The sequence below is a fragment of the Aedes aegypti genome, chromosome 2 (assembly GCF_002204515.2).
Source record: "Aedes aegypti strain LVP_AGWG chromosome 2, AaegL5.0 Primary Assembly, whole genome shotgun sequence".
Taxonomy (NCBI): domain Eukaryota; kingdom Metazoa; phylum Arthropoda; class Insecta; order Diptera; family Culicidae; genus Aedes; species Aedes aegypti.
The window spans coordinates 303,085,002-303,106,361 of record NC_035108.1 but is presented as its reverse complement, the minus strand read 5'-3'; the positions used below and the strand labels follow the sequence as shown (position 1 = coordinate 303,106,361).

Sequence of the window (21,360 nt, the reverse complement as noted above, 5' to 3'; positions counted from 1 at the left end):
TCACTGCGGTGGGTAGGTGGCTGCGTAGAGTAGTCTAGGGTGGTGGAGTACAACTAAGGCTGCTCGGGAGTTTGAACGGTGGAAACATAACGAAGTACAAGTTTTCCTGACATTTCACAATTTAAATTCTACGAAACGCTAAACACGAATTTCCCGGTGACTCTCACGACATAAAATAACCAACACTTACAGACTTTTGCACCATTTTTACTTAAGCTAAGTATGCTGTTCCGCTCAAGAAAAGTAAAAATTTCTGCGGAAGAAATGGTAAAGAAATTTTCTTCAGTGACATCCATTTGAATTGACATCTCTTTTCAACTGCGTACTGCGATCAAAGAAAAATGCTTTTCTTGACCATTTCTTGCAGGAAATTTCCCACTCATCGAGATAGGCGTTTACTTTTCTGTTGAAGTGCATACTTAGCTTTAAGGCCGGTTTGCTACTGACAAGAAAAGGAATCGCCTATCTCGATGCGTGGAAAATTTCTCCCAAGAAATGGTCAAGAAAATCACTTTTTTCTGATCGCAGTACGCAGTTGAGAAGAAATGTCACTTCAAAGGGGGCTCTCTGTAGGAAATTTCTTGACCCTTTCAATCAAGGAATTTCTTTACTTTTCTTGAGCGAAACAGCATACTTAGCTTTAGGCCTTAATACTACTTTATGCTGGTTTGAACAGACACAAAGTTGCAAACGCATGAAATATTTTTTTCTGAACGAAAACTTTTTTTATGGTGAGCCACGAAAACAGTTTGATGAAATGGAAAATTATTATTGATGCGATTTGGCCAAAGTGAGTAATTACTCTTGAGTTTGATGCTGACTACAAAAACATGGCTACTTAGCAGTGGGCTGTGTAGTAATGAAGAAGAAACAGTATAAATAAAATAATAAATATGTAATTAAATACACAAATTTAATAGACCATAATAATACAAATTAAATAAGCAAAATGAATAACGTTAATGCTTGTTTGGCAACACGGTCCGAAAAGGCCGTAAAGCTTCGCATATAACGGAGTAACGAAAATTTGGTTGAAAGCTTCGCGTGGACGAACTATCAAGCTGAGTGCGCTCATTCTGTGTACGACTTTTGGAAGAAGAAAGGAAAATCATTACCGAATACCACATGGCGGAGCCGGTAGGTAAGTAAAGTGAAGAAAAAAAAAAGTTTTTCAACGTGAAAATATCAAGTGTTACTTTTCGATTGGAATTTTGCCGAAGTTCGCTGAATAGAATAATGATCGCAAGAGTGTTAATCAGTGCAGATAACTTAAATAATATTCGTCCAGCCAAAGTGAAACAAGATGGCGTCGGAAAAGTTATGGAGCAGCTTCGGTGTCGCACAACTTTTTTAACATTTTTTTTTCTGTTGAACGTTCTCTAATGGGATAGACAAAAGTATTCGGGCTAGTTTCCAATAATTACGTATTTTACTGAGCGGCATGTTTTCAGATAACTTTAAAAATAAGTTCACTTTAAGGTGTTTGAGCGGTCTCGGTCTCAACACAATTCCACTTCGGCTGAGCGGTACGTTCTCAGCAAAGAAAAATAATAAAACGAAGTGTTCGAGCGGTCTCGGTCTCAACACAATTCCATTTTGACTGAGCGGTACGTTCTCAGCAAGAAAAAAATAATAAAACGAAGTGTTCGAGCGGTCTCGGTCTCAACACCAGAGCTACCAGATGATTTGATAGAAAATCTGTATCCACGAGGTTAAAAAATCTGTGTCCCTTACAAAAAAATCTGTGTCCATACAAAAATTGATGAAAGAAAATCTGTGTTCCATACAAATTGAATCTGTGTCAGAATAAAAATATCTGTGTAATACAGAGAAATCTGTACATCTGGCAGCCCTGCTCAACACAATTCCACTTCGGCTGAGCGGTACGTTCTCAGCAAAGAAAAAGAATAAAACGAAGTGTTCGAGCGGTCTCGGTCTCAACACAATTCCATTTTGACTGAGCGGTACGTTCTCAGCAAAGCAAAATATTACGTCGTAGTGTTCGAGCGGTCTCTGTCTCAACTCAACACAATAATTCCATTTTGACTGAGCGGTACGTTCTCAGAAAAGAAAAATATTACGACGAAGTGTTCGAGAAATCCCGTTCTGAACACAATTTTTTTTTTTGCTGAGCGATACGTTCTCAGTAAGCAAAAATAATAAAACGAAGTGTTCGAGCGGTCGCGGTCTCAACACAATTCCATTTTGGCTGAGCGGTACGTTCTTAGCAATAAATACTAATTACAACAAAGATTATTGATTGAGCGGTTTCGGTCTCACCATACAACTAAGCTTACTTTAAACTGTACGATCTAAGCGGTTTCGATCTCAACACACAATAGTGCTTCTTCCTAAGCAATACGTTTAGAGTAAATAATAAATAAATGGTACAAATGAGTTTTTTCCTGTTTGGAACTTTCAGATAAAACCATGAACACAAGCAAGAAAAAGAAGGCGTACAGCAAAAAGGATTTGACTAAACGATCGGCTATTGAGAGTACAGTAGAACAACCTCCGGTGACGAAACAACAGAAAAAGTACAGGATGAAAGACCTAACTCAAGAATTAGCGATCGAAAAGGCACGGAACACTCGCCTCATGGAAGAGCTTCAACAGAGCCAGCGTCTGAACGAGGAGCTCTTGGCTGTTCATACTGATAGGCACCCTGCAAACGAAGGACCATCAGCCGATTTTGAAATACCAGACGAAGAAGCAACAGCCCAGATTGAAAGACCAATTCTTTGGGACACCACACGCAGAACAGTACCTCCACCCATCTGTAGTGATTAAGACCACTAGCGTTAAATTAATGTAAAACTAGTTACTCACCTGTTTCCAAATATATTTAGCGTTCACACTTCGGACTTGTTTTTTATTTTGATTTTTAACACCCTGCAAACGAATCAGTATGTAAATAAGAATTCTTCAATTGGATTTGTATGTTACATATTCCAATTAGAATATGTTGGTATGGGTTTCGAACTATCTGTCAAACGACTACACGGAAAGTGAAGTATTTCGAAATCAATTTCGAAAAGTGTAACACGGAAATTAATTCTTGTTACACGCTAATTTATTTCCACACTATGTGTTAACCTGCGGAATTGACGAGAATTGTAGAATAATAAATTTGCGTATTTTAGTAGCTTGATTTCGGTAGAATTTGTCTCGTTAAAATAGATCATAGTAATATGATGCATTACAAGTGATGTGAACATATGTCATTGCCTACTTCATTATGAGGGTAAATAATAATTCGCTTGTTCGCCTTTCCACATTTAGAATTTGTTGAGTGTATGCGGAAAACGCAAACTGTCAAGGGGGTATGAACGATATGGAACGCAAAGAGAAAAACGCAAACTAGTTGAGAGGAAGTGAGTCTGGTTGGAGGGAAATCGAACGCCAACGATTTGAGCGTCATTCTGTGAACTATATTCGAAGCGTACAGTTCGATTATTTTGTCTTTTGTTAAATTATCTGGCTTTCAAGACTACTTTCGGCCTTTCGTGGATAATTCAACCCGGAGATACTACATGGCGCAGTCGGCAGGTATGTATTGATTAAATTCTAAAAATTTACTTCCATTTGGGGCGAGTAGGACTCTATAAAAAAATAAATGAATAAATACAGAGCGAGTAGGTCTCTGTGAGAAATGGTGCGAGTAGGTCTCCATTTCCGATCAAATTAAGTCCAGAGCGAGTAGGTCTCTGCGCTAAATGGAGCGAGTAGAAGAAAAAAAAAAATGAATAATTACAGAGCGAGTAGGTCTCTGCGACAAATGGTGCGAGTAGGTCTCCATTTTCGAAAAATGAATAAATACTGAGCAAGTAGGTCTCTGTGAGAAATGGTGCGAGTAGGTCTCCATTTCCGTCAAAGAAAGCAGAGCATGAAGGTTTGCTAGTTTATTCAGGGAGTTGTTTGTTTATTTGAGAAGTGATATAAATGGAACATGTAATCGAAGAGACTCTTAGACTGCTTATAAAGGTAGAGCGGACAGAACTCTACAAGTATTTTCATTGTTTGATTACAGGGAAATATGTGCGAGCACCAAAGGAAATGGATGCAACGGATTCAAGCGGGTTATCCAAAGAGCTTGAAGAAGAAAGAGCGATGAGTACGCACTTGGCGAGTGAGCTGGAAAAATCACGCAAGGAAAATGAGGAGTTGAAAGCGATTATGTACGCCAGGAGCAATGTCCGTGATCCATTGAGCCCAAGTGTGGATTTTGAAGCTGGAAATGGATTATGCAGTACCAGACGAACGGCTCCCAATCCTATTTTGACGAATAGTATTGAAGAATCCAGATTCTTGTCTTCAATGAATCATTTATCTTTGGCATCAATCAACGTTCCTGAGTGTACAGCGCCTGAAGGGGATGATATTCATCGCCAAATATTCGAGCAGTGGAAGGATTTGTTACTGGATTCGATGAAGTTGGCTGGAATCGATGATGAAGCGACGATGTTTACAGTATTCAAGGTTAAGGCCGGATCGCGCCTGCTTGGAATTTTCCGAAATACGAAATCATCTGCTGATGCACCGGATCCAGAGGCGCGGCCTTTTTCTAACGCTATGCATCGCTTGCGATCTTATTTTGGTTCGGGTTCAGACGTCATGCTGATGAGACGCAGGCTTGCTCTTACTGTTCAAAAATCCGATGAAACTGACCTCAGTTTCATAACAAGAGTTGGATCCATTGCTCGATTGTGTGAATTCAGCGAGGATAAAGAATTTGAAGAAATTGTTGCGACGGTTGCCGAGCATGCTAGGTGCCGGGATGTGAGAACAACCGCACTCAAATTGCTCAGCCGTAAAGGCAGCTTCACGGACTTGGTTGATAAAGTTCGTGAATTAGAAGCGATTAGGCTGAACGAAGAGTACGTAAACCAGAAGCTTGCGATGCAGCAACCAGCGATGATTGCTCCAGTATCATCCTCTTTCCACTCCATTGGAAATCGTCACCATCGACAATACGTCGGGTTTCGTGGAAACACAACCCAGCGAGGATTTCCATTTCGTCGTGGCGGTGGGCGTGTACCAAGAGGCAAAGAGCCGTACACTGGTGGAGCGTTCCGTGGCTCGGATGGCAACAGATGTTGGTGCTGTTTCAGCATTTTTCATTCTGCGGACGACTGCAAAGCCAAGGATAAGTGGTGCAATCATTGTGGAGCTGTGGGACACTTTCTTCGAGCTTCCCCGAAACTCGTTTCCGGTTCATCTCGCGGTCAAACGAAACGCCCGCAAGCAGTGGACCATTCGGAAATGCCACCGTACAAGGTTGCTTTTGTCGATAACGCAGAAGAGCCTAAGGCAGAAGAAGAAACGGTAAGTGTCAGTCAGTCTAATTGATGATTCGTTTATGTTTTGTATGCGTAGAGAATTTGCGATACAATTGAAGAGAAGGAACAGATAAGGCTATGAAGTTTGAAGTTTTCGAATAAAATGAATAAGAATTAAAGAAAGACCTCTGGTATTTTATTACGCAGGAAGCAAACGTGTGGGCAACCAAAGTTGATTCTCGACAACTCCTCTCTTGTAGTCCTGATTCGATATTGTTGGGCCAAGCAGAAACGGTTTCGATGCACTCAGAATTATCTTCAGCTTTATCCTTTGTTGAGTCTTGCCAAGCAGTTGTGAGGAGTGATGAAATCATTCAAGCTGGAAGTATAAATGCTGTAAGTACATTCTAGTAGAAGGTTATTGTAAATAATTGATACATATATATTATAATTCACCAGCTTGATCGAACTGCAACAAAGATGTTTGGTGATGCATCATACCCCATGCGGAGATCTGGAGAGGACGGCATAATATTCGCTAAGGTAGCAGGATTGCCGTGTTCTTTCTTAATAGACTCGGGTGCGCAAGTTAATACTTTTACCGAGGAATTGTTCCGTAAGCTAATCTCGGATCCCAGCTACAGCAGGGAGGTATTCAACGTGCGAAACCAATCAGATAGATCGCTTAAGGGTTACGCTTCAAAGGGTGACATTGATGTAGTTGCTACTTTCCATGCGACTCTGTTTATCTCGGACGACAGACCAACGCTGCTCGAAAAATTTTACGTCGTTAAAGAAATTCGGGCTCTTTTAAGCAGATCGACAGCGTCCAGGTATAGTGTGTTGATGTTGGGGTTGCAGGTTCCAATACAACAACGAGATGTAGAAGACAATCGATCGCTTTATGCTGGAGAGATAGCAGCTATTACAACTGATGTTATATTTCCCAAATTCAACATTCCTCCGGTGAAAATTCACTATGACAAGTCAAAGCCACCCTGCAGGAATATTTTTTTCAATATCCCTCTATCTGTTAAACCTTTGGTAGAAGAAAGGATTCACGGACTGGTTAGAGCGAATATTATTGAACCAGTGGAGGAGGGAATGGATACATCTTTCTGCTCTTCTATGCTCGTTGTGCCGAAGGGCAAAGAAGACATTCGGCTTGTCATAGATCTGAGGGGCCCGAACCGTTGCATCTATCGAACACCGTTTGCGATGCCCACATTGGAAAAGATTTTGGCAGAATTAAATGGTGCAGCATGGTTTTCCACAATTGATTTGTCAAATGCGTTTTTCCACATTGAGTTGGAGGAAGAATCACGGCATTTAACAAATTTCTGCACAGAGTTCGGCATGTTCCGGTGTGTACGATGGGTGTCTCTTTGTCGATTCGGACCTTTGTGCAATGGACCATTTTTAGAAGTTACGCAAGAATTTCAGTCACAGGTTGGTTTCGCAAGAAAAGTGTCAAAAACAAAACGAAAAGGTGTGAAAATAAAGTAGAAGACCGATCGAAAAACATACGACATCGAAGAGTGAAAAAAATGTCTTCAAGTGCTGGTCGCTGAAAGAAAAACATGAACAGAAATTTTCCTGCCAGTGGCCGATCATTTATCGCGCAATAATCCAAATTCGTGATTTCAATAAAATGAGCCCCAAATTCGACGTGAGTGAATTTACGCGTCGATTGAAACGGACGTTCGACGGCAACATCTCCTACCGGAAACTGTTTGCCCTGCTTTTTGTGGTGGCCGTATTCCTCCTGTATATTGGACCGTCTTTCCTCCGGTGGCTGTTCGGGAGTGACGAACCGATCAAAGGTAAGGATGTGATAGAGGAGCTCTGTTGGCTCAATTTCATGTTCGTACAGGGAGGGCACTGTTTTCACATCAAGTTGGTAAAAAACTACCAAATGATACCGTAAAGTACCCTAATTCCGCGCATTTGGAAAATTTCTAATACATTGAAAATTGACAGCCGTCGAAATACTGTCGTTTGAATCCACTGTATTTAAGTTTTTTTTCTTTGATTAGATCATACGGGGCGATGCATGGATGACCGATTGACCCCCTTCTACCTGCAACAGCTGGAATACAACGTTAACATCCGGCACCAGCCGATCTTCCCCCAGGAGTACGATGCCGTTCCGTACGTAGGCAATGGGATGTTCGGGCTGGAGATCCAGGCGGATGCCAATCTGCACATATTCCGGGGGCGGGCTTTGCTCCAGCCGGTGAACTTCCATCCGATTGTGAGTGTGGCCGCCGGTGGGATGGGAACCCATCGGGAAGCGACCGTGGTGGAATATCTGAGCGGCGTTGTCCACCGGTTCCAGTGCTTCTCCGAGGGCTACTTTGTGTCGTATCAGTACTATGCGCACAGAACGATGCCATCGGTGCTGGTGCAGGAGATTCAGATCACCAATACCAAAAATCAGCTGGTGGACGTGGAACTGGTCGTGCCGAGGATCTCAGATTGGCCAACGGCCGTCACCCGGAGTGTGAAGTAAGTTAGAAGGGTGATAGTAGTTGAGCTGTTTCTATAGGCTCTACCCCGTTTGGCATAATGGCGTTTAGCATGACAGTTGTTTGGCATAATAGTCGTTTAGAATTATTTGCCCAAAGTTGCCTTCAGATATTACTCCGAAGATTTCTTCAGGGGTTCTTCTAGTGATTGTTTACTTGCTTAAAGAATTTCTCCACGAATACCTTCAAGAATTTGATTTGTTTATTTTTTTAAGAATAAGGTGAAGCGGCGTGTAACTCAAAGAATCATTATTGCGGCGCTCATTTTAAATCCACATCCAGCGGCGGCGGTAACGCGCAGAAGATATGCGCGCAATTCAATCGCAACGTCAAAATTCAAGTAGGCTTGGATTTTTTCATTCATCAAGGACGCAAATGTTTCAAATTTACTAAATCTGAAACATTTGGTGATTTTCATTATCACTGCGACGGTATATCGACATTTTCAGATAATCGTATTACGTGGATTTATCTTGCAGAGCACAATAGAATCATCATTGATGTAATAGTAGTAGTGTCGCCTTTCCATGTATATTTTCAAAACAAACAAACAAAAAATATAACATTTGTGTTTAGCATATTTTTATGTAAACACATGGGAAATTTAGTAGATTGACGAGTATTGGAAATCAAAATCAACTCTTCAATCGTACATATCAAAAGAAAACATTAAAATTTAATGAAGGGCAACGGAATTTCTTTGTTTTTAATTGAATTTATCGCATATTTTTGTTATGCATCAGTACGGTTTAGGTTTGCAGGGGATGACGGTGTTGCCAGGTGATTGGTGACAGATTTTTCTAGCAATTGTTATATGCTTGTTTTCGGAACATTTGCTGCATATTATAAAAACTTATCATTTTGCAAATAGTTTTCCATCACAAGATCACTGATTTAATAAAATTTCAATGATTTTTGTGATCAATTCACATTAAATGCTATGATTTTACAGATAGCAACTCTGACATCACTGCGCTCATCGATCGCGATGATTGTGCACACACGATAGACGCGTCCCGACGCATCGCACTGTGGAGCTTTTCAATTATTTTGGGTGGTCCAAATTGATAAACTCTTGGTATGATTTTATGCTTCGTAGAGATGGTTTTCGTAATTTGGGAGAATCGAAAAACAAACAACGTATGAGTTTTAAGTTTCTATGCTTTGCCCAACCTTTCCGTACTGAAAATTAATACAACAGGAAAAAAATTGGATATTTTAGACTATAAACACAGGCATGTCTCAGTGTGCGGCGGTGGCGTCGATTCGCAGCAAGTGAAAACCACCGCCATAATAGTTTTGAGTGTTGCGGTTGATAAAACTTTATATACTGCTTCGCGACTAAAAATGGGTGAACCAACGTGCGAAGTTCGATTTTTGACCAACTTCGCCGTGTCGCGAGTCACTTTGCTATAGTGCGCATCTATGCCCTCCGCCGTGTGTATTATGCGCACTATTGAGAATCGAGTTGCGACACGGCGAAGTTGGTCAAAAATCAAACTTCGCACGTTGGTTAACCCATTTTTCAACGCGAAGCAGTATAAATATTTGATTCCCGTTTGAAATGTGTTCCTTTAAGGAAAGTGAATGAAAGATTTGTTTAGTGGAAGTGTAGTGAACGCAATATAAAATCCAAAATACAAATGTTTGCTGCAGAATTACAATGGAAAAGGTAAGCACCTTCTGTTTACAAGTGTAGTTGTGTGAGGCAATGAAATGCGGCAAAAAATCGGAGATTTTTTTCGAGAATATAAATCTCATGTATATTGTCGCTAAATTGATAATGCTGTATCTGAAAGTGTTGTTTATATATTGAAATACCACCTGAAGCATTTTTCTTCGCATAAATTATCCATTAAATCAGGTGATAAGCAGTTATATTTCATCGATGCTGCAAATACCAATACTATCATAACAATATGTTAATGATTTTGGAAGAAGCCATTTTGTGATGACGCACCAAAAGGCCATAATCGCAGAAATTACCTCAGAGAGTGTACATTAGGAATTCCACCGAAGATTCTTTCAGATTTTTTTCAAAAAGGTCATAAGTTGCATACATCCGGGCGTTAGAAGTTTTTGTTCAATAATAGTATACACATGCTGATGCGAAAAATGTGCATTTGTAAGGTTCCAATTTGTGCGTAACTTCAACGTGGCATTACGTTTGGTAGAATTAGAATTCAAACGGCTGTTTTGTGTTATGAATGGGCGTTTTGCCCCCAGAGTTGATTAAAGTTTAGGTCCTTCGATAAGCTTTTTTAGGACAAATTTAACATATTTTTTGCATGTAATACAAATTATGACAGTGCACAAGTTGGCTCTCGGCGATAGTTTCAAAAATGTGGTTATTTATCGACCTAAAAAATGATCTGAATATCGCACAAAATTGCAACGAAAACAGTGAAAAATGTTTTTATACGGTTTTTAACGATTTTCTTGAGAATAACACATAAACATAATAGAAGCATTTTTATCCATTTTCTATGATCCAGGGTGAAAAAAAGCATTCTAAAACACATCGTTCGTCCAAATCGAGGGTGGCGCGTTTTGCCCCCTATGGGCATATTACCCCCAGTTCCCCTATTGGTATCCCCAGAGTTTATTATTTTCATTTGATAGTTCTGAATATTCCAAGTGACTAGTCAACAGAAGACTGCATTTTAAAATAATTTTTCAATTTGTATATATGACATTTACTGAAGGCTGAACTAAATCCACAAAATATTCAATCTAGTCATTCGCATATGAAAGCATGTTTTTGTTTTATTTAGAGCTACAGTCGCCTCTCCACATCTCGATATCGGGGGGACCTTCGAGATCGAGACATAGAACAAATTTTTGATGACTACTAGATTGAAAATCACTCAGTTACCAGAAAAATTAAAAACAAACAGACGTAATTTCGTCTTTGCAAATTGTTTTCAATCCCTGAAATCTAGTCTGAATGAAAATCACATCGGGATAGGGAGATATCGAGATAAGGAGGATATCAAGATATGGAGAGTGAAAATGTATGCAGAATGAAGGGACATAGGGAGAGATATCGATATGTGGAACATCGAGATGTGGAGAAGCAACTGTGGTGAAATCAGAAATTTCCTGACCTCAATTCTCAGATAGCGATGTTTTGATGCTTGAGACAAAAACGTGTTCCGCAGTGTAATTAATGTTTAAATTTAAACAATTTTGGAGAACCGTATTGCAGGAAACAGTGCCGTTCTGAGACCTCCCGTCTGTTAAATGAAAATTAGAGTTACTCACTTATTTTTGTAGCAATTTTCAATTTATGTTTTCGACCGTCAAATTTCATATGTAGGGAATTTCTCGAATATGATCAAGATTGGTGATACAAAGGCTATTTCTGCACACTAAAAAAATAGATTATTCCCAGACTGTTACTGTTGAATCCGAGAAAACCATTTTTTACATAAATCCAATTTTGCTTCATAGAATGTTAAGATGTATTTGCAACTCTCAGTAAAATATCTAACAAATCATCTCCTATCTTCCCCACCTGCTTCAAGTGTCACGGAGAGGGCATTGATTCTCAAATGTTGAAGATTGCATCAATTTTGTCTTAAAAGTAGATATTAGCCCCAAATCAACGGACGGGAGAAGCAATTCACATTCAGCGTGTATTGTGTCCTCTCACCTTTTGAATTTTCTCAAATTAATAAATATCAAATTATTTTTTATAAATATTCATTTTCAAACTCTAAGGGATTTCCAAAGCCTCGCAGGCAAAATGTTCTTTACTTTTTTTTTTAGCTTTTTCAAAATGCAACGATATTTTTGAACAAAAATTATTTAATATCTGTTTACTAGTGTTATGCAAATCAGTATTATAGTTTAAGCCAGTATTTTGAGCATCAATCATCACGTCTTATATTTATTTATATTAAACTTTTAAATTCAGAATGTATAGGAGCAATTCTTACTGAAACCAGGTTGCCGTCGGCACCTATCGTTAGAATTTCAATTTTATGTCACTGATCGCTAGTATATGCTAAAACTAAAGGGTGGTCCTTTCGGTTTTCTTAAATTGGTGGACCCCTCGTACGCCAGCTTGCTAAACAGTTTGCAAGAAAGCCCATATGATATGTCTCATATTTCCCTTGAAACACATAGCAAACTTAGTGGCATCGTATAGAGGAAGGATATAGTTTTCATATGAGTCTAAAACAATTTGGTCGGCCATATTGAATTTGGCCGCCATCTTGAATTTTGTTAGAAAACCGTTTTTCACCATTAGCGGACCACACGTTTGGAATTCTGAGGTCATCATCAGAAAGCTGAGAAAAAAACTGCGTAAGACAGGCTTTAAAAACTGGGTGAGCAATGGAATTCACCCTATGAAATGAACGGTTATCGTATATGGCGAGTGCAATCAATGAAAACATAATTTTCTGTACAGCTTGAGCTTGAGCTTGATTGGCCGCCCGTGGATGCACTCCAGTATCGCCAGATCAGCTGCACTTACACAAGGAACCAACCGAATGACTGCTTGGGACTAACAGGCATTCTCAGTGTATAAGTGCTGGTGATCTTCTATTTTTAGGCAACAATGGCACCTGCCACGTCAGAATGCTGACCAATGAGGGGAAGGGGGAGGAATTGATGATGCATTGAACTGACTCCCACGTAGACCGTATATTCCACTGCATCCACGTCAGTTCATGCGGGAGTGTATGGATTGGGGGAAAGGCATGGCAGAGAGGTTTGCTTTTGTGGTTAGCAGGACTGCCTATGTATCAGGCGTAAGAAAGGCGTGCGCGTGGAAGTAGGAAGCGTTAGGGAAACGGTTTCTTGTCCGTCTCTGGTTCTAGCGTTTGCTATGAACGAATAGTTTGAGTGTGATATATTTAGAATGGAAGATAGAAGCAAGTGAGAGATATACAACTACAAAGTACGAGGAAAGGGACGGGCCTGGGATTGAACCCATGACCTTCTGCATATGAAGCAGAAGCGGTAGCCATCAGACCACCAACCCCGTCTCAATGAAAACATCAGCTCTTTTGTCATTTCACCCATATTCGAAAAGCTTATAATTCGTTGTACTGGGACATTCGGCGAATCTTTAAATCTATTAATCTCTCAGCTGTTTTGCTTCTTCTGCCTAACATTACAACCCAACTGGAGCCGAGACTATTTCTCAAGAGATTGGTGAGGCGTGATTATCTAAACTAACTAGTCTGCTTTTATTTCTAAGAAAGACCGACACCACAAATCAGCTCAGATTAGCAGTTTGCCTGAACCAGCTAAGCTATCGAAGACGTACATCATTACATTATTATACCTACACGTAGCTATCTGCTTTGCGGAGCATCTGTGTATGGGGTGATAGGGGTGTAATGGCCATTCTAAGTAAATTAAGATATTAAATAATCTTTTTAATAGTATGAAACTTCGAAATATTCTTCAAACAGGATAATATGAAATATAAATCAGTTCAAAATTGGTTTAAAAGTAGCTCTTTATCCAAGTTATTGATGGAGGTTTACTTTTAATTTATTTGCATTGTACAGTCGAAGCTTGTTATAACGACATCGCAAGGGACCGCCGTAATAGAGAAATGTCGCTGTAGAGAATAGTTAGAACATCAAAATATTTTTCGAGGGACCGAAAAATGTCGCTATAGAGAGCTTTTGTCGCTATAAAAGTTGTCGTTATAACGAGCTTCGACTGTATTAATATTTTCGGTAAAAATACTAAAAGTTTCGAACCACAATTTTAAGCTTATTCTTGAAAATAAATAACAATAGCAAACGTTAATGAATCGGTTTCAGTTTGTAGTGAATTGTTATTTTCAAGTGGACCGTACTGCCCCTATTTGCCTTATGGTATGTGTGTTTTGTCATAAGTACTAATGTACTAAGTCAATCACGATACTGTTCGTGGTTCTAAAACACATTGCCGTAAGACTCATACACGGTGAGCAGTGGATGGGAATTTCTTAATTTTTGTTTTGTTCAATTATCGCAGAGGAGATTAAAAAAAACTAGTGGTCGCGCTGTTGTATTTTGTAAATACGTAACAGATGGGAAAACCTCGCTTTTAGTATAGAGCATCAGCGCGGTGGTTCTGGCGATGACCGATCACGCGGAAGGTTAAGGATTTATTCTAATTAAAATTCATTACGATCAACTCTCCATAACTCGATATTAAAGAAACCATTGACTTAAGGTAAAGATGAATCGAAACCACACCTCAAATTTTCAATAGCACAAATCTGAAGAACCAGACAACCGATCACGCTGATCGGTTGGTCTCCACCAGTGAGTGACCAATCTCCAGCTTGAACGGATATCTGGCAGCTAGGATTTCTTTCTGGAGCCAATTCTTGTTTTACAGAAGCGCAATAATCACGATTTCCACCAATTTCATAGTTTGAATAGATTTGATTCGTTTTTTTTTTGTGATTTTGTCTCATATCGCTGCCCATCAGTTATATTTGTAAATTTTAATTTTCATATTTTGTGTAATTCCGTAAAAAAAGACATTCAAGAATTCATCCAAAGAACTCACGAGTAATATCATTTGTTATTCCTACACGAATTTTTCAAGTATTCAACCATGTGTTTCAAGAGGTTCTTTTGAGAATTACCACGGAGATTTCTTCATGAATTATTTCCGTATTTTTTAGCGTTTTTCCAATAATTTATTTGCCAGTTTTCGGTAACATTTCCAATTTCAGTAGTTATTATTCAACAGGTCTTCCCTAAAGTTTCTTTAGAATTTCTGAGCTAATCAGAAATGGCCAGTAGAGTGGTTGAAAAAATCTCTTTTGTTCCACACTGCTCATTCTAGAATTGGAATTCTGAGTGTCCTCCCAAAATTTGAACTCATTTGGATGAAAACTGAGACTGCATAGGCCGTCTAAAGTTTATATGGGAAATACTATGAGAAAAAGCAACCAATTCATTCAATCGGTCGTAGTGTTTGCCAATGTGCTCTTGGGGATTAGAGCTACGTTGATGCTGTTAGATACATTCATCAGCTACAACTTTGCCGAAGACCGTTTTCAAATCGGACGCCTCAGTAATTAGGGTCGATGTACCAATAGCCGCATAGCTAAGAACAAATATTCGTATAAAATCGAAAAATGAAGCCAGCGGCATTAATTTTACATCATCTGAAAGCTTTTTATCTTGGCTTTGTGGAAAAAATATGAAAACTACGAAAACTCATATTTGTGTATTTATTATGGCTTGTGCCACTAAAGGAACACATGTGCCTATATATACTATAGTATCACTATTTCTAATTTCTGTTCCTTTAGTAGCATTAGCTTCATTAGGCGTAGGCAAAATACAAATCAAAATCGTTTCTTCACAAAACTTATATACTTTTCCTTTAAAGTGTGTATGGAAAGCTTTCGATTAATGTAAAAAAGTTATTAATTGATCAATTATTAAAATAAAAAAAATCATAAAAATATAGTTTCTGTTACTAGTGCTACTATAGGAACAAAAGGTTAAAGGTTTAAATTTCAAGCAAAACTATCTATTTCGATTATTTTTTGAACAAAATCGAGCTGTGTATCAATGGTACTTAGATAAATGGCTTAGATAATGATACTTAGATAAATGGCTCTGTTGAAGTGCTGATTTCACATAAGAGCAAATATTTTCGCCTGAAAAACGGTGCAGTTTCTACCAAGTGAGTAAAACTGATTCAACCTTAGCTCACGAGAATATACTCCTGCACCAGCTCTACCTTCAAGAAGGGAGCCATCAGTATAACATACTATATTGTTTGATATACTTCTTTCTAAATAGCCAGACGTCCACTCTTCCCGTGAAGGGAATTGTGTGATAAATGTCCTGTAAGGAAAGTGACAAGCAATTGTGAGATCACTTGGAGCAAGGACAATTTTGTCCCAATTCATCAAAAGTGGAAACAACGAAGTGTGTGTAGATCTACGATTCACTGGATTTTTCTCCAGTAGATACAGTACCTACCCATAAACGGTAAGAGCAAGAAAGTGCTCCTTGCTTAAGATGTATGTGTAGTGGTGCAACGTCGAAAATGGCCTCGAGCGCTGCTGTGGGAATTGTAGAGAACACACCAGACATCGCCATCAAGCACATCCTTTGGAGATGGCCCAATTTTGATTGGATTGCTCTCACTTCGCCCTTTTGCCACCACACATCCATGTGCCAATATTGGTCGAACAACTGTTGTGTAAATCCATTTGACATACTTGGGTTTGAGGCCCCAAGTTTTACCAAAGGTTCGCCGGCATTGACCGAAGGCCATGCAAGATTTTTTGGGATCTATAACGACTCCGACATACTTTACCTGATCAGTTACATTAATCTCAGTGCCAAAAAGACGTAAAGGTCGAAATCCATCGCGGTTTCGTCTGTCCGTAAAAAGAACAATAGATGTTTTATTCGGGTTAACCGAAAGGCCATATTGGCGACACCAACTCTCGACTACCTGAAGAGCACTTTGCATCAATTCGAATAGGGTGCTTATGCACATACCAACTATCAAAGCTAGATAGTCGTCGGCATATCCATAAGTAGGAAAACCGCAATTATTGAGTAGCTTGAATAGCGTATCTGCCATGAGATTCCACAAAAGTGGTGACAAGACTCCCCATTGGGGACATCCGCAAACACTAAATTTCGAATCGCTGCTTGACGCAATGTCGAAAAGAGTTGTCGGTTTTTGAGCATTTGATGAATCCAATTGGTAGGTAGCCCGTGGTTTCGTGCGGCTTCCAATATGGCATCGTAAGACAAGTTATCAAAGGTACCCTCAATATCCAAGAAAACACCCATTCATTTAGAAATATTATATATTTTTTTCTAGGATTCTTCCGTAAAATTCACCAGATATTCATCCTAGTTTTTTCCAGAGACTTTCTTTTTTTGTTCGGGTGATGCTCCAAGTATTTTTTTTAATCGATTTGCTAAAAGATTTTGCAATCTGTTCTTGAATTACTCAAAGAATTTCTACAGAAATTCCATCATGTATTCAATTATAATTTTTCACATTTTTTTAATGTTAATCCCGGGATTCTTTCACAAATAAAATCAAGAAATCTATCCATTCTCCATTTTTGTTCAAAAACTACTACAGTCAAAAAAAAATACAATAAAAACAGTAGTAAAAAAAAAACAATAAAAAAATGCACAAAAAAGTTTTTGAATACTTTCTAAATAAATTTTAGCTCAAACCGAATTTGACAACAAAAACTAAATTCCAGTTGGAAAATTCAAGAATTCACCGTAGAATTTCTGATTTTTTTTCACCAAAAAGATGTCTTATGATACAATTCGTAATCTAAAATTTTACTAAATTTAAATCTTGGGGGATTTTTCGGCATTAATCATTGTCGAGTGAAGAATAAGAGCATTAATTTAAGTTAAAAAATCTGGCGGCCATCTTGGATTTTGACGTCATCTTGATTTTGAATAGAAGAATTAGTTTTTTACCTTGTTGGTGGGGATTGCTTATCAAACCTTCCGGTCCGCCTCATAGTTACGTACTATTTGGTGCTGGGTGTAGTTCTTGTTTTTCCAGCTGTATTGAAAAGCATGAGCCATAGTCTTTGGCATACAATCGGGTCTTTCTTTAGCAGAAAAGAACCGAAATGTCTATCGACGACCGGTGATTGCTAGCAGATATAGTGGAGAGCTTGTCTTGATACGTTCATCGCTTCAAGCTAGTTGAAAAACTGAATACACTGATTGCCTGTCGATCAGAGCCGAACTAGGCATAGATCGTCTACATACATCTGAATCTACATGTCTCCGATGTATTACATCGTTCCAGGTGGGAGTTATCTGATATGTGAATATGGTACCATAACAGAATTTTCCATCTGAACGAAGTGATAAATCATAATATTCCGCAAACTGTATCACACATCTACAGAATGTATTGCGTGAAGTTAAGACACAGCAGAGTATTGGGTACATAGGACCAAGTCCCTGCCGGGTGGCGCGAAACTGATGAGCGATAGACAATAGAATCAACAACACTGCCATAAGGGATAGTAAGCATGTGACTATTGTCGAAACTATGATTAGGAGGCAAATCAACATCCCAAGATCAAATTTTTGTTACAACCCAATGTAGGTATTATTAAATTAGGCTGTAGAAAATGATAAATATCTGATCACTTAGGAACCTTGCAACAGGTAATAAATGCCCGTAGTCTGTTTTATTCGAATACACATGTATAAATTGTTAAAATTGCCGAATCATACGCGGAATTTATTAAACGGATCATGAAATTAGGACTGAAATCATAATGATGATAGATTATCAACTTTCCTTTCGTCTTGCTATTTGTTACCGTTAGAATCACCAAACTGATTGGTTTCCCACTACTTACACCAATACAACAGCACGAAAACTGAAGTATTATAATCGCGCGTTGGAACTTTCAATATCCATATATTACATCAATAGTGAATTCTTGTATGTAGCCAGTATAAATAACAGAATCATCAACTTCTTGAACATTCTTCAACTGAAAACAGGATGCTTGTTTTATCAAACATGCTCAATCTGCACCTAAAATCTCGGATCCAAATAGTTTTCTAAATAAAAATTGTATCTAAATAAAACGTGTAGGCCAACAAAACATAATTGAGTAGGAGTTTACAAGTTACTTAGCACATGAAAAGCAGTTTAAATTAATCTATTACTAGATCAACACTAATGCTCACATTTTTATATTCTCATTTCATCATGGTCCTCATTGCTCGAGCGGAGACGAACACCCTGGAGATGGAAAAATCGACAGCGCTACGATAAGGAAACGTAACAGATGAGAAACTATCGATACATTTATCAATTATAAAACCCCGTTTTAATGTTAACACTTTGTTTCTGTTTTTTCTGTTTTTTTTTCGTTTCAGCAATCAAATAACCGAACCAACTCTACTATCTTTTCGTTTCTTCTTCGTTATACTTATAGTCCTTCTGGCACTGAACCGAGTGGTGCGCCTTCCGCTTTCTTACTGGTGCTGTTTTTCCTGTACATTTGGCATAGTGTCGGAGGTGGTGTACTGTATTTGCTATACAACGCACTACTTTCGATATTGTGCTTGGCGTGTGGGGAAGCAGTACTAGTGGTGAAGCGGAGGGCGCCATTCGGTTTAGTGCCAGAGGGACTAAATCTATTTAATGTATCTGAAGCTTGTGGGACCGCTTTAATTCCGGCGCCTGCTTGTGGAAGATCCCGGTGTGCTAAACGGTATAGGACATGTTAACGGGGGAGGCTTGGTAGGTCCTCACCCAGCCCGTGTCTAGATGGGCGGATAATTGTCTGCCAGGGTGTGGATTGAGCAATTACAATTACAATCTTGATTTTGAATAGAAGAATTAGTTTTTTACCTTGTTAGCACTAAACATGTTGAATTTCGAGGCTACCTCAAAAAAAACAGGTTACGTGTGCCCTGCAAAGTGCTCGGGAATCATGTTTATTGACCCCTGAACATAGACAAAGAATTAATGAATTTTTAATTTGATCGTTTATAATCACCGTCAAATCATTACCGCTCTGATTTGAGATTTTAAGAAATTTGACCGAATGTTCCTATCATTTCAGACTCCAGCACGGTTCGACTATCCTGGAGTACCAGGTGATAACGGGACTGATTGACGTCGTTTCGACTGGAAATGACGATAAGCGAATTCGCGTGGTCTGCATAGTGGCTCGTAAGATGCCCCGCGTTCTGACGCTGAAAAAACGTGGAACCACTAAGTTGGAACTGCTGCTGACGATCAACTATTCGGATGCGATCCCTCGGGACAAGTATGCGGTATATAAGGAGACGATTGAGCAGCAAACAATCGATGCGATGAACAAGGCTTTACAGGCCGCAGAACACGGAGAACATAATGCGTATTATGCGTTTAAGCGAGACCATATAAAGGTTTGGAACAGCCTGTGGGAAACGGGATTCCACATTAGTACTTCCAAGGCGGAGAATACTTTGAACGGGAATGACATCAACGCAACTATGTATGCGGTCATTTCGCAGTCCAGAGCCTATGAATACGAAGTTTCTAGTACGGTGCAGAAGAAACAGGATATTGAGAGGGCTTTAACCTACGCGGAAGGTTGTTACGACAGTTACCACACATTGCAGGCCGAAAACCTGTGGAAGAAAACCAGCAACTTGGAAGATTTGAACGGAGTTGTGGCCTCTTGGATGCTGACATTGGAGAAACAAGGTTGTCACAATCTTATCAAGGCAGGAGCTAGTGGAATTGTTCAAGCCATGGTACTCAGCTTCGGTGGGTTCCGATTTAGCAACCAACACTTGGAGTTGAACATCCACCCGAAGTATCTGCACCGAGACTACGATTTCCGACGATTAAACTATGGCAATATGACCCACGTAAACGTGTCCATAGCGGTTCGGGAAGACAACAAAGCGGTGTTGTTCGTGGCTCTCGATCGCTCCGACGGAAACTACTACGCTTGCGATGCTGGATGTCTCGATCCTCCGGTTCAACTCGGTCCTTCGAAAACCATTTTCCCAGTGAAGCTGACTGAGCCTCTCACCTCGATCCTTTACATTACGTCGGACAAGATCCACATGGAAGACCTCCGGCATGCGCTCCACGTCAAAGAGGTTGTTGAAGCTCCGGCCCACGAGCACCACGTGATCGCGCTGCACAAACATGGCCACTCACTTGGGGCCCTGCCGACCCTATTCTGGGTTTCGATCTGTGTCATTATCGTCGTTTTCCACGTGTTCCTCTGCAAACTGATAGTGAAGGAGTACTGCGAACCGCCGGACAAGTTACGATACCGATACAGCAAACCGTGAGATGCGGAGCTGATGCTGTTTAGTTGAGAGTTGAGACGACGCTCGCAAAATCTGCCCTAGAGAGACTGTACATTAAAAAGGTGTTTTACCCTTTCAGTTTGATCAGTAGAGAGAATGATTCACAAAAAAGTATTGGCAATAATAAAGGCATTCGTGCAATGCTCGCTATATTTTAAAAAGCAAAGCGAAACCAAAAATGTAAGTTTTATTGCAAAAATTCCGAATTCCTGTAGTCGACATTTCGTGGATTGAGGACGGGTTCTTGGACTTGACCCCATCTATTGGGGCTTGATTTTACAGTTGTTCGTGAAAACATTCTTCTTGAAGGAGATTCTCTTTCCTTGATGCGTATTTCGTGCATGTAAATTCTAGTTACATATTAGGTAAAACTTACACACCTTAAAGTGTTAATATCGGAATTCTCTTAAAAAATCTGATAGGAATTTTGATGTAATACTTGTTTGTACCTTGGACTGGACCGGCGGAACACAACCAAATCGAAACCCGAACCGTTTTTAATTAACAAATCGAACCTAACTTTATTGCTACTGCTATTGCTACTGCTATTGCAAGCATTCATTACTGTTATTCTTAATTAACTTGTTTGTAAGAAAATCACTAACTGAATTCCACAATCTTAGAACTGATTCATATAGTGCCCTGAAAATCATACTCACATAGTTTTTCGTAGAATTTTCCAAGTATCCTTGACGTAGTCCAAAGTACACCTGATCTAACAAAAAAAAA

The 21,360-nt window shown here is 39.4% G+C and overlaps 1 protein-coding gene and 1 long non-coding RNA gene across 2 annotated transcripts; both read left to right on the top strand.

Annotated features, from left to right (window-relative positions):
- The first annotated feature begins 1,927 nt into the window (after positions 1-1,927).
- LOC110675732 lies at positions 1,928-2,861 on the top strand. The gene is made up of 2 exons (XR_002499744.1): positions 1,928-2,216; positions 2,423-2,861. It is a non-coding gene; the product is annotated as an uncharacterized LOC110675732 (long non-coding RNA).
- Positions 2,862-6,762: 3,901 nt separating this feature from the next.
- On the top strand, positions 6,763-20,810 carry LOC5574495 (uncharacterized protein KIAA2013 homolog). Its single transcript, XM_001655107.2, has 3 exons — positions 6,763-7,102; positions 7,316-7,787; positions 19,383-20,810. The coding sequence occupies exons 1-3, from the start codon at positions 6,931-6,933 to the stop codon at positions 20,611-20,613; spliced, it is 1,875 nt and encodes a 624-aa protein (XP_001655157.2). The 5' UTR covers positions 6,763-6,930; the 3' UTR covers positions 20,614-20,810.
- Positions 20,811-21,360: the final 550 nt, after the last annotated feature.